The sequence below is a fragment of the Lepeophtheirus salmonis genome, chromosome 4 (assembly GCF_016086655.4).
Source record: "Lepeophtheirus salmonis chromosome 4, UVic_Lsal_1.4, whole genome shotgun sequence".
NCBI lineage: Eukaryota > Metazoa > Arthropoda > Copepoda > Siphonostomatoida > Caligidae > Lepeophtheirus > Lepeophtheirus salmonis.
The window spans coordinates 42,256,566-42,271,187 of record NC_052134.2 but is presented as its reverse complement, the minus strand read 5'-3'; the positions used below and the strand labels follow the sequence as shown (position 1 = coordinate 42,271,187).

At 29.9% G+C, this 14,622-nt stretch overlaps 1 protein-coding gene across 1 annotated transcript in view; it reads right to left on the bottom strand.

The window, feature by feature from the left end:
• The window catches only part of nAChRbeta1 (nicotinic acetylcholine receptor beta1), a 59,865-nt gene that overhangs the window by 20,591 nt on the left and 24,652 nt on the right, over positions 1–14,622 (bottom strand). Inside the window, exon 4 of the mRNA XM_040710162.2 lies at positions 1,023–1,113. Coding sequence (XP_040566096.1) covers positions 1,023–1,113 — 91 coding nt within the window. The remainder of the gene's footprint in view (positions 1–1,022; positions 1,114–14,622) is intronic.

The following is a 14,622-nucleotide window of genomic DNA, read 5'->3' as shown; positions in this document are numbered from 1 at the left end:
AATTGTTTTCATAATTCATAATAAAATAAGTATATTTTGTATGAATATAAAATTTAATTTTAAAATTTCCCTGTACAGATGCTATTTTAAAGGAAGAAGGTGTTCCTCTGCATATCAGTAATTTATTTTTTCCCCCAAAAATCATATCATGTATTTATATATTATTTGATATTTATAAGGGTTTTAATCAATAGTGTATATCCAGTGTTTTTTAGCTGGCCCGTTAATTTGTAATTTGTAGTATACGGAAGAAATTTTCTTTTCCTTAGCAGTTGTCATTATTATTTAATTCCTCATGTGCTCATAAAAGACGGAGCTTGATGCTGAGGATTTGTTGCAGAAATATAATTGTAAGTCCTTGTTGGACTCAAAGTAGAATTGGGGATTGACGTCGGAGTGGTTCTAGCATATATCCTTGTTTATAGCATTTTCGCCTTTCTCCCTAGTCACAGTTGATTGTAGCTGATCTAATAAAGCATCATGAGCATGATTCTTTCTCTTTTCCCAAACATTCTTCAAATTGTCAGGGTTACCATGTTGATATTCTGTTTCTTTTTTAACATGACCATTCTACACTGGATTTTAATCATTGGTCATAATTTAGTAATATCATATGTCTCTCTCAGACCTTCTCCTTGTGCTCTTATACGAATTCCATCTCTATATTTACTATTATTTGATAAAAAGAAATTTGGAATGTTCATTTTGAAATAATTTTGTTGGGAAAAGGTATTCCTTAAAAAAGGGAGGTGCTCTACTATCGTTGTTCCAGAGTTAAATAAAGAAGAAAAGTAATCCCAGATCAAATTAATCCATTGTCTTTGAACCCATTAAAGGGACCAGAAAAAAAACTCCTTATGAATTAACCTCTAAAAACTAATAAATATAACAAAGCTCTTTAAGGGTGTTTTTTTTTGTTTTTTTTTAGATAAATGGACTTTTTTTCATTAAAATTTATATTTTCCCTCCTTTGCTTATTGAAAAGGAAGTAAAATAATTAATGTATTTTTCTGTATTATTACCTGATAAATGGCTGGAGGAACCCATAGAACCTCTCCGTCTGGATATATGAGCACATTGGATTTGTATCTAACCTCGTAATTTCCGTCAGCACTGGAATACAAATACAGGCATTAAATTAATAACTTAATAACAATTAAAAATATTTAAAATAATGTTTTCAGAAATGAATTCCTAATTTAAAAAAACAAACATGAAAAAATGTTCATATATTTTGTCTGGAGCAATTCTATTATTGATTTGATATAATTTTTGTGATATTAAAGTTTTTGTTATCACGATATAACTATTAGTCTTTGGGTTTAGTCTGGAAATCCTAGACTGAACTAAGATAGTTATAGTTATTGTTGGACATAAATAATTCGGTTCTCTAAATAAGTTTGGCCTGAACTGGTCCCATTGAAAAATTCGGTCTAGATGAGTTCCACAAATTGTAAACGGAATGTGTGTTTTCAAATATTGATTAGTCTGATATATGAAGTTAAAGTGAGTAATATATGAACAACGAGCATAATCGGTCCATAGAATCAGATTGAAAAAAATAGTCCACAATTTGAGACCGATAACATTTCTATCAACAGTTCCAAATCACGTTCTTAACAATAAAGAATATATAGAGTAATGAAGTTTTACTTAATGGTGGTGTTATAGTATGATTTTATGTCAGCTGTTGTAAGCGAAATTGATGCTATATGTATGTTGTTGTTTTTCTACATTTGAAATACTGTAAGATTTTTAAGCTTATACATGTCGTGCACGGATATTTTGCCGAATCTCCACTTTTCAGAACGAACAATTTACTTAATGACCACTTTGCCGAATGGATACTTTGCTACGAATTGTAGTAGTTAATTTTTCATTAATTAATAATTGATTCATTTCATTATAAGGATACTTCGATGGTTGGCTCAAACCGTGATCAAAACCGTTACATCAAAAATCATGACAACCGCCCAGTAAAAAAAAAAAAAAAAATTAATAGAAAGTGAAAAATTGTTATAAGGAGTATAAAATAAATCCATTTTAATTAATGGACGCTCAAAGGAACTTTTCATTGTTAAAATTGGAGCAAACTGACTGGGAATCATAATCACATAATATTGCTGTATGAATCATCATCAAATATATATATAATTTTTTTCGGCAAAGTGGCTTATGACGAAGTGTCCTGGAGCATATACATGAATGTATAACATAAAGTTCACCCTGCAACACCTGTGCTGAAATTATGTGATAACAGTACACTAAACTATTCTATATTTATCGATGTTATGGACCGAAATAAAGGTCAAAATCGGTGTAGAAAAATCCTTTAAGACCGAACTGGAAAAAAATCCATATCGGACCGATTCTCAACACTAATCACTTATAATACAGATTTTACAAAAAAATAATTCATTGTATTTCTAACAGTACTTATCAAGCATGGAGATTTACATTTATTCAATAGTAGAAGGCTAAAAATTTAACTTTCAACAGAAATAAGTAATTAATACACTTTTGCTATTGCAAAAAGAAGACGAAGAAGGGGGATTAATAATTGTATTTTTGATCAATTAACGCAGGAAATCAAAGGGATACAAACTTTCTGTTAATTTGTGTAAAAACAATTACTTAATACTAATGGATATAAAAGATCAAAGGCTTGAAAGTAAGTTTCTCTCCATCTTAAATTTCCTATGAAATAAGTAAAATGAATCAATATCCAATAAAATGTAAACAGAGCTAATAACTAAAATATTTTCGTCCTTTGGTGTTATAAGGAAAATAAGTTTTAAAGTATGAAAATGAGTGCTAAGGTCCCTAATATAGTTTGCTAAAGAGTTATCAATGTGTGTTATCTTTAATCGAAATGTAAAGCTGAACTACAATTGTTCAAAATGTCCGTATTAAGTGTTTTGAAGGACAAAAACTTCAGTATTTTAGACTTTTAAATGTGTTTAACTAAAAAATGAATTAAAAGTAGAAGTTCGAGGAATGTCCCGTACATTTTCTAATCGTTTGTTCTTATCGATAGATTATACTAGTGCCTATACGCACGCGATCCGACATCAAATCTTTTTCAGGTTCGATGTTAATGATATTTACAAAAAGACCGATCTAGACTGAAGTTGGACCGAATTAGTTAAAACTAAAATGATCTCAGATGGTTCTTAATTTATTGCAGAATTATATTTCTCTTTTGGACCCAGAGTCATTATTATTTAATTCCTTTCCTAAATAGATTCAACTATATTCAAAATCTGATTGAATATTTGTGTGTACTCATAAATGACGGAGTATAACTCTGAGGATTTGTTGTGGAGTTGTAATTTCAAGTCCTGGTTGGACTCAGAGTAGAATTGGGGATTGACATCGGAGTAATTCTAGCAAATGTCCTTGTTTAGTTCCTTTTACTCTCTCTTCCCTTGTCACAGCTGATTTTAGCTGATCTAACGATACTACATGAGCATTATTCTTGACATTTCCTCAAAAACGTTCTTCAAATTGTCAGGGATACCATGTTCATTTTCGGTTTCTTTTTTAACATGCTCATTTTACACTTGATTTTCATCATTATTTATCATGATAATAGATGAAGGGCTTCATCACTCCAGGCAAAACAGTTATGTATTTTTAAAACTCCCCTTTTTTTGGACAAAGTCAATATTAGAACTACATTTGTTTCAGAATGATAATTATAAATAAATATTATGTTTGTTCACTAAAAATGTGAATTTCAAGCTTTTTTTATCCAGCCCCTTAACATAGCCCTTGCTGGTACATATCTATTATGTTACAAACCATGGGACATATTCCTTTTCAATGTATTATGTAATAACATTTAAAACATTGTGACGCTAAAAATACATGCGATAAAATATATTCAATTTCTTCATTATGTTATGGATGTAGAGTGTAATTTAGAAAAAAATCTTCTTTTTCATCAGAAAGGAGGTGTATAGGAATTAAAAGCTACTTAAAAAATGTAACCAAAGTGACAAGACTACTTTACAAATCATAAGCAGTGGTGGATAGTCAGGGGACACGGGGTCTTGGACTGAGTCTCAACACTATTTACATGGGCGTCCGCACGATTATGTATCTTGGTTCTTGGATTTTTTTTTTGAAAAAATATCAAAAAAATTAATACTTTCATAAACAAATTTCAATAATCCAAAGCTATTCACAAAAAAAAATTGATAAAGATGTCAAAAATTCAATTTTAAATTTTTTGAAAAAAAACTGAAATATTTGTTTTTTTTTAAATTTTCACAGCATTTACACAAAATTTCAAATTATTAATTTTTTGGAAAAAACTTCAAAAATTAATAGCTATTCAAAGAAAATTACATTTCTCGAAAAAATTTCTAAAATCCACAACTATTCACAAAAAATTAAAGTTCACATTTGAAGTTTTCGTTTTACACATTAGAGGTACTTGAGATTTTGAAAGAATTTCTTACAAGTAGTAAAAGTAGTATGAGGTGGGCTATAGGGGCTGAATCCCCCCTTCCCTAAAAAAAAATGAAGAAAATACTAGAAAATTTAATGTTTGATTTTTTTTTTTTTTAATTTAGTGTAATTTTCCGTTAATTAATCGCTTAATCTTTTCGTCAAAAAATTTAATATTTGAAATCAAAAAAATTTATTTTTTGAAAAAAATTCAAAAACCAAGCCCCCTCAAAAATTTAATCCTTTGAACGCCCCTGTCACAGAAAATAAAAATACATGGTGCTGGTAAGGGAGTACTTGGGTTAAATAAATATTTGACAAGTATGTAGTACATCAATAAGCATGGGTTGATAATCCGTAGATTAGACAATGAGTTATTGGCGATTCAAAATCTTAAAAATGTGGGCTTTTCGTGAATAAATCCAGTTCCAATTTCTTTACTTGGACAAACACACTACCAATTTAGAATCTCGATCTGGCACCAACTAACTTTCTAGCATTATTATCCGTGGACTTATTCGAGTTCAAAGAATTTCATAAAATGATTTGAAGAAATCGCGTTTTTTGTATATAAGGAATTGCAGCAATTAACTGATTTTCATAAATTGCAACAATCAAGAGCTAAATTGCAATCAGTTTTAATATTATAAAATATTCTATCAAACCATGTTAATGAAGTATTTATATTCAACCCAAAACGCTCGTTCCTCACTACCCGTGCACGTGATAGAGACTGACTATATTTTCAAGAAAACTTTAGAATCTTGCCTCTAGAATGAAACCACGCCTACACCGCCACTACTTTTACAGCCTGATTATAAGGCATTAAAACACAGGAAATGATGCTACTGCACCCTCTATAATATCTAGGATTAAATTGAGTGTTCTTGTCCAAGAAGTATAAGACAAAAATAATATATGGTATCATTTGTCCTTATAGATACCTCTAGTATCGAATTTCTTTAAAGAAAAAATGAAAAAAAAACAGCCTTTAACATTCATAGTATTCAAAAATATGATTATCCTACATACATAAAATTTAATTTCTTCGCTAAGAATTAATTATCTCTTGAATCCATCAAAAATATTTAGGTTTATGAATAAGGACATATATAATATTTAAAAATTAAATTATGGATATCAACTTTTAAATGCTTATGGAAGCTAATATTCCTAAAATGCGAATAATAATTATCAATGGATATTAACCATTGACACAATATCTCTAGTCACGGAGTCTAATGGAGTATTGCAGTAACTGATTCTCTTATAAAGGTCAGAACCAGGAGAAGACTAAGTCTAAATTTGGAGCTACTAAACGTCCATACAAATTTCAAACATAATCGGCGCTGCAGTGGATTAAGTCATTTTAATTCAAGATGGCTGATTGGGACCGACATATACGTGCAAATTGGTCTAGAAAAAAAATTAGTCAAGACCAGACCAAAAAAATTGAAATACTAGTTATTGAGCTGGAAATCTACGCATCCTACTTTCAAATTATTGTGTTGCTGCGAGGCTGGGCACTACACCTAAGGTCTAGCTCCTACATACAACCCACCACAACGGAACTGAATCCGGTAGGAGCTACACACAAGGTGTAACAAAAACCGACTCAATTATAAATCTAACTTCTAAAATCAAAAGAATGATCCAGACGGAAATCTAATATATGTTATAGTTATTTGCACAAACAGACAATTCTGAAGTAAATCAATTTTTTTTTGCTTACCTAATCGCTCCAATATGTCAGCTTATTCATTTATCTATGCTTCATCTATATAGTCATGTACTAACAACTTTATATTTAAGCAATTATTTGTTCGAGGGTGGGAGAGTAACTAAAGATATTACTGCAATTAGAAATTAATCATTTATACAAATATTAAAAATAAATAAAAACTTTGAAACCCCCTTAATACTAAATCGAAAAAAGTACCAAACTATATTGTTAGAATTTATTTAAATCTATGTATTAAAAAATGTAACAAGTGTGGTAACCTCTCTATGTACCCGGTAGCACCCTTTATACAGATAAAGAATAATTAATAATAATTATAATTAAGATGAATTATTTGAATATCCTTTTCTACTAGAAAAATATACCCATAAATTGGTTATCCTGAACGTTATAATATCGAAGATGGATACCAATACACCAATAATTAATCAGTGGACTCTCTGTTAAACTGTCCACATTTTAAAACAAACGACCTTCGTTATGGTTTGCCCAAGCTGAACCCCAGTTTCAAATCAAAGATATAGCCCAAGAGGAAAAAAAGTATGATAACATCTGCTTATCACTGGACAATATTACAGGTTCTCAAGTGTCACTTCTGATAGAAAATCCTCCCAAAGACTGATATACTACCATTAAAAGTCGTCTTCTTGACAGAAAAAAAATACTTCAGATAACAAAAAGTTCGAGGTGTTCTGAATATTAGGGAATTGGGCAAGCGTACACCATCAGCTTTGTTAGAATAAATTATAAATATCCTGGATCGACCCAAATTTTAGTTCTTAACAAGATATTTAATTCTTAAAATCACTGCCGTTTCCAATCCGACTCCAACTAGAGCAAGCTGATTTTGTAGATCCATACTAACTAACACATGTTTGGATGCAGAGTGAAAAATCCAACAATCTGTTTAACAAAACATAATGTGAGGGGGGATAGTTGGTCTATCCAAGAATTATCTGTTTTGGTACCCGTATTTAAGGATATTCGACACATCATTAATATCATTATATTTTTTGGGGTCGATACCATTACTTTTTTTGGCAGAAAAACTAATTACCCATTAATCGGTGTAAAATAATTACTTATCCATATTATGTAGGTATGCTAATCTATTTTTATTTTTTTTAATAAACATGAGCAAAGAATGCAGATATATACAGGGGAGTCCAAAAGTCTTAAACCTCTTAGATTTGGCGGGCAAATTTTGGCCTTAAAGTATACTACCTGCAATCTGATAAGCTATTAGGCAATCTGAGTTCAATTCCTCTCTTCTGATATTAAAATAGTACCATTATAGATATTTTTATTAGTCAAGATGTATCATCTAAGAAAAGCAGTAGAGAGTCTTCATGTTGTTGGCAAATCATCCCTTCAAATTTATCAGATTTTGAGACCTTCTATCAGTCTCAGTTCTGTCAAATATAACGTTAAAAAGATTCCAAAGACAAGAAACGTTGATGATACACCAAGAAGTGGACCCCTTGGAACCGGAATAACGTCCGGAAAGTTAGATTAAAAATATACAGAAACCCCAACAGATCAATGGCAAAAATGGTTAAGGAGATCAACGTGTTAAGGGCTTCGATTAACCGAATCATCCATAACGACCTAAGGGGGTTTCTCTGAAGTTTCATTACAGTCAGAATCTCACGGATGTAACGGATTAAAAGAAGTAAAACGTTGATAGAACTTTCCACACGGAGGGGAAATATAGTCTTTTCGGATGAGAATAAATGGGGCTTGGATCAAAAATTGTATCCTTAGACGAAAGAACAATTCCGTAACGGTTGAATAGTTGATCCCTTTTGGTTCAGTAGGGATTTAAAGTAGAGGGGATAAGCTTCCTTTTGTTTTTATTCCGGAAGGCCTCCGGATGAAGACGGGAAACTAAATTTCATATATTTTGGAACCTGTGATCGTTATGTGGTTTAAAGCCAATTCATCTAAAATGATTAAGGTGACCTTTCAGCAAAATGGAGCTCCAATATATACCAGCGTTCAATGCCAAGAGTGGCTTAAATCAAATATTCCTTTTTGGGACAAATCTATGGGGCCCCCTTCGAGTCCGGATCCTAACCCCTCGACTACTTTGTGTAGGTTTATCTCGAGTGGAAGGTAAAAACTCGTCAATATTTAAATTTGAAAGATCTCCGTGCCTCAATTCAGATGGAATGTGCCAAACTTCCAAAATCTATGTGCGTGCAGCATGAGAAACATTTCAATCACGTCTAAGGGAGTTAATCGATAAAGGAGGCAGTTATATTGAATAATTTAATAATTTAAAAGGTTTAAAACTTATGGTCACCCCTGTATATGATTTTCATAGCTTGATTATTGGGGTTTCTCAAATGCTTCTTAGTACTTATAAATCGTATTGTAATATTGGTTCAAAAATATTATATAATAATTTGTGAACGATGGTATTCATTGCTTCTTTTTGTAATGTCAGCAGTATTAATTTATTTTTATTAAAACAATTATATTAAGGTTTTAGAAAGGTACACATATTATCATCCAAAATAATATGTTGCAAATTCAAATTAAAGTCAAAAAAATATAATATGCAATAAAAGTACAAAAAGGCAAAAAATTAAATATATAAATTTCAAATAACTAAATTGAAATATATAGATGTACTGCGTTAGAGTAAAATAAATGTATCATAGTCAGATTCAGATAAAAGCAAAATTTGGATATGATAAAATATTTATATATTTTTTTTTTACACAGTATACACACATTGCATAAGAGTAATATTAATATAAATTATCCGGATAAAATCAACTTTGAATTTTTTAGTAAATTATTTACAAAAAAAAAAAAAAAAAAAAAAAAAAAAAAAAAAAAAAAAAAAAAAAAAAATAATTTTTGTTATTTAGTGAAAAGTAACATTAGAAATTTTTTTTAAATTATAAACCTTAAGATATTGATATATCGGTAATATGAATGGATAACCGATTACATGATAGGAGCCTGAACCAAATCAAAAGTGGGGAAACATAAAAGTGATATAATAATATATATTGATGTCAACATAATCACATAACTCGTCATTATTATTGTCTTTCAAAAAGTGATGAACTTTTCCCATAGGCTACGTAGGAGTTTGCATTAATTCAATCAATGTTTTAAGTTAAGGTATTTGTACATTATTTTAGGGCTTTCATACCTAGAATGTTATTTTTCTGTAAAATTGTTTAACTTTAAAACAGAAATAAGTTATTGATTGTCATTATTTAATTTTATTAGGTGAATCTTTGTTGAATTGATTTTAAAAAGTGTTTTTGAAGTTAAAATCGATCAAGTAACAATAAGTTCCAACTCAAAGATTAATAAATAACAATTAATCCATTCATACAACATCAATTTCTTTAATTTAAAGTTGTATTTTAAAGTTTAAAATGAACTCATTCCCATATTTTATCCACAATTTTCAAAGGAGTTTCTCAAATTTAAGATTTTTTGGAATACCCTCATAATGAATGAATGACTAAAACTAAATAAAGCCAATATCATTTCTTCATAATATTCTTCGGTGGTAGAATCACGAACGTTTAATTTCATTACTCGGATATGATATTAATTAGACGTACCAAATGTATATTAAAAAATTACATATATTTACTAAAAGGATAATTAATTAAAAATGTCTTGTAATAATGTCTTTTTGTGTAATTTGTATATAAGAATGAAATTCTTTGCAGCAGCCAAAATTAACAGGGGCGTCCGCAGAATTACATATATATATATTTTTTTTTTTTTTTTTTGGGGGGCTTGGTCTTTAGAAATTTTTAATTTTTAATTAAAAAGCAAAAATTCTTCATTTTTTTTTCTTGTTGCTTGGAGGGCCCCCAGATCATAAATGCAGTTTATGCACAAGTTGGGACCTTTTATCCTTGTATTGTGATAGAATACTGAGAGACAAGTTATATTTGAAATTATTTTTCAACAGATATGACAAAAAGAAAATAAATAGGTCTCTAGGTATACATGTTAAAATGTACGCATTAATAAGCATGGGAAGAAATAAATAATCAACAACTTGTATGTACAAGTTGCACCTACAAGGATGTCTTCAAGGGGGCTGGTGTGGCAGTAGCTACCCTCCCCTCCCCAAATTAAAGAACTTATGCATTTTACTAGATAATTTTATATTTGAAATTTAATTTAATTTTTCAATTTTTTTTTTAAAAAATTGATTTTTTGAGAATAGCTATGGATTTTTAATATATATCGAAGAAATTTAATAAAAGAAATTTAATATTTGAAATATTTGTTTGTAATTTTTTTAAACAGGTGTGGTTTTTTGAATTATTTTCCAATATGTTAAATTTTTATTTTTTTTCCAAAAAATTTATTTTTTGAAAAAGTTATGAATTTTTGTAATTTTTTTCTATAATTTGAAATTTTTTTTTTCAATTTTTTTTTCAAAAAATTTAATTTTTCAATTTAAAAGAAAATAATAATCATTTTCAAATTTTGTACAAAAACCAAGCCACAAACATAAAAAATATATATATAAATAATCTTGCAGACGCCCATGTACTAGTATATAATGACTTGTACAATTGTATACTCACACGCCCATGTTCACATCTCTATTGATAACATATTGCCATCGAATACTCAAGGCACTTGATAGGCGATACTGATATATGTATATGTATGAAGTCATAATCTTATATTTGTAAGATTTATACTTATTAAGTCATAAAGTTGGTTGTACTTTTCAATCTTTTCAGTGAAAAACATGTCACAGATATAGGTATGTAGCTTGTCGGGCTGCGGAGTCCGCACATAAATTGTCCAACTCCGATTCAGGTTATCATTTCAATTATTATTTTTTAATAATTTGGTTTGAAGCCAATATAAGTACTATTGAGTGATTTGAGTCACATATATACATTAAACATAGGTAGTAATTAGTTATAATATGTAGTAAATAACTGTATTATGTATAAAGAAAATATTTGGAATATAAGATATTTAACTAGATGAACAAGAAATGAAATGGATCAATCTATTGCTTATACATTCATAAGTTTAGGAAAATCATTTATGTACTCGTAACCGAGGAACGACAATATACACAACCTCTCACTGCAATGTTACACTTTTCTCTGTTGAGATTGACTATTCACAAGTATAATTAACGAACTAACATGGCCTTGATTTACCCAACATAATAATTTAGAATTTAGAAATGTTTGGGAATTGCGATTGTATGGACTATAAAGCACGTTGGATATTTGTGAAGTAAACTTATAAATGATTTAACTGAATAAGTTTCATGAATTAATAGTACTTAAAACATATTATTTATAATCATTTAGAAAATAACTATACGAATACTCAAATAAGCCTTAGATTATAAATAAGTTTTGGTTAAATAAATTATAATAATTTATGTAGGTGTAGTTCGAGTCGGTAGAAATTTTCCGACTCCACCAAAAATGGAAACCAACTCCGATTCCGACTCGGCAGCCCCTGTAGGTCGATTATATGAATATGGGTCCTGGAGATTTTGGGAGGGAAATAGTTGCTCTATATCCCTTGGGACAGCTCACTCTAGAGTGATTTGCATGAATAATAATAAGAGTCTTTAATTCCAGCTCTACATCAAATCACACTTGAATGTTCACTAATAACATACTTTCTATATGATGTACTACGTAAATTTATTTACGTAGTACTAGTAAATATATAGTACATTTTATTTCCATACATATATTTTTATAGAGTGCTTTAGTACTACATGGATATTATGAACATCATTTTCCATTGATTAGATCTGAAAGGAGACTTTTATTTTCTATTCCCTTTATTTTAAACCAACTCTTTCCATTTTAGGAATACATACTTAAATATATGTACCCATTCTATATATTACATTTATAAGTTTTCTCTCTCAGGATCCCAGGAAATCCCGCATTTAACTATTTCATAGTATAAGTTTTATTGTAGAATATACTAGCCCAGCATTGCTTGGAATTATTAGACGTGTTCAAAAAAACTTTGCTTTAATAATTGGTATACGAGGGTCATCTGAAAAGTTTCCGACCTAACAAATACACAAGACATTTATTATGAATTTTTATTTTTCAAAATAGTCTCCGTGTAACTTTGCACACTTTTCCAGCGATGCTCCCATCTTTGTAAACCGTCCAAATAGTACTTGGGATTTTCGTTGATACACTTTTTGTTTTTGACTTAATTACTCAAAAGTTGGATTGACTTAGACTCGTCAAATTTGAACAGAAGAAACCTTTATACGTCTATTATTGTTTGAATCTGTTTCAAGGTTAAACTTTCAAAAAACAAATATTTAATGATAGCTTGGTACTCGATTTTTCCTATTTTCATAAAAATACTCACATCAATTCACTCAAACGATTGTTAAATAGCCAAAACACGTCCAAAATGGATGAAACTTTGGTGAATAACATATACTAGATAGATTTACGTGCATCCATCTTGACGTTGAGGTCAGAAACTTATCAGACCATCCTCGTACATATGTACTATACTTTTTTCTTCTTTTATATGACGTGCTGATATTTAGCTACATATACTCCTTTCCTCCTTTTTATTTCTTAGATCTAGTAGTCACATGGTTCAAAGGTTTTAAGAGCACACGTACAAATGAGGCATCGACAAACAGAAAAAATTGTTTTATCAATATAGATGCATAACTTCCCTTGTCTTTTCTTTCTATATATAACGTGTCAAGCTAAGCTACACACACTCTTTGCTACAGTGTTAATTTTGTAGATCTTCATCTTTTACTAATTTTTTAAATTTATTTTATTGTAGAAATTAGCAATAATGTTTTGGAGGAGAGCAGGTACAATCAGCCGCGGCAAGGGAGGAGAGGGAGAAGAATATAAACTACAGCATTGACAAGAATGACCCTGATGTCGAACCCCAATTCTACTCTTAGTCTAACAAGTCCTCAAGGTTACTCTACGTCTTTATCAAGGTTAATAGAAATGTCAAAGTTTTGATAGGTGTTTTTCAACAAGAGTGACGTAGTGCATCAGGAGTTCTTACCATATGGTCGTAAGGTCAATAAAGAGTATTATTTTGAAGTTATGCACCGCTTGTGAGAAGCAATACGACGAAAACATCCGGAGTTGGGGGAAAAAATCATGGGATTAGGATAAAAATAATGCCATGCGCACTCATCTTTGCTTGTGTGAGATTTTTTGGCCAAAAACAAATTCACAATCATGGTTCAGCTACCATATTCACCGGATTTGCCCCATGTGACTTTTTCTTTTTTCAAAACTGAAGAGATCTATGAAAGGATGGAGATTTGCAATGATTGAGGGGATAAAGACTGCATTCTATACCGAAAAGTGCATATGATAAGTACTTTGAAGATTGGAAAAAGGGTTGGCACAAGTGAACTGTATCTTAGAGGGATTACTTTGAAGGGGACATTCTAAATATTGATGAGTAAAAAAACATTTTTTTCTAAAAATACAAAGTCACCTTACTTATTAAACACGCCTCGTACAATGCATTCATTTACTATCAAATATACAATATAGACACATTTCATATTTATTTATACTCCACCAAATATCGGTGTCGGCTATTAGTCAGTATTTATTCGTCATTTATTCCTAATCCTACCTTCCTTTTCTTATTTATTTTTTAAACTTTAACATTTTCCCGGTGTCTTTCAATTTTATGATGGTGCAGAGAAGAAGACAATTCTAAAATATTTTTTCCAAATTAAGAGGGTGGGAAGAGCAGGGATGGGATGAAGTTTTCTATATGAATAAATAACTATAAATCTACATAACTTGTTTCAACTCTCCCCTTTATCCTTTAGTTTAAGAAATACTTTGTAGAAATGAGCCACGTAAAAAATATTATACATGTCAAAGGAAAGTGATATGTAATTGGGTCTTAAAGGTATTATTTATTAAACCCAAATTGATATACATAAGTTAGTAGTATTTGATCCAACATATCAAATCCGATCAAGTGCATATTCTTTTATAAATTCAAGCTCTACTCAACCCCACCCAATCAAACATTTGAGTATGATTTAACCTTGGATCTTGCGTAATAATTCTCAGTTGAGTTATAAGTGACATATATTACTTTGTGGCCATTCGGAGAGTTTCCTAAATAAAATTATAATTCTTTCAATATTGTTAAATGTATGTAGAAAAACTACTTCCTACCATACTATCTGTAGTCTTTTCAATAATTAATTAATTATTTTGGGTCCTGGATCCTCGGAATAAAACTAGAAAATATAGTTTTTATACGCCATTCCTTGTTGAATAAAAACTTATTGTTTTCAGAAAAGTATGTATCGTTCACTCTTTAGTACAATAAAGTGCTTCTTTTATGAAAATATATGTTATCTATGATGATTGCAATTACAGGATGAGGTGCTTTGACTTATC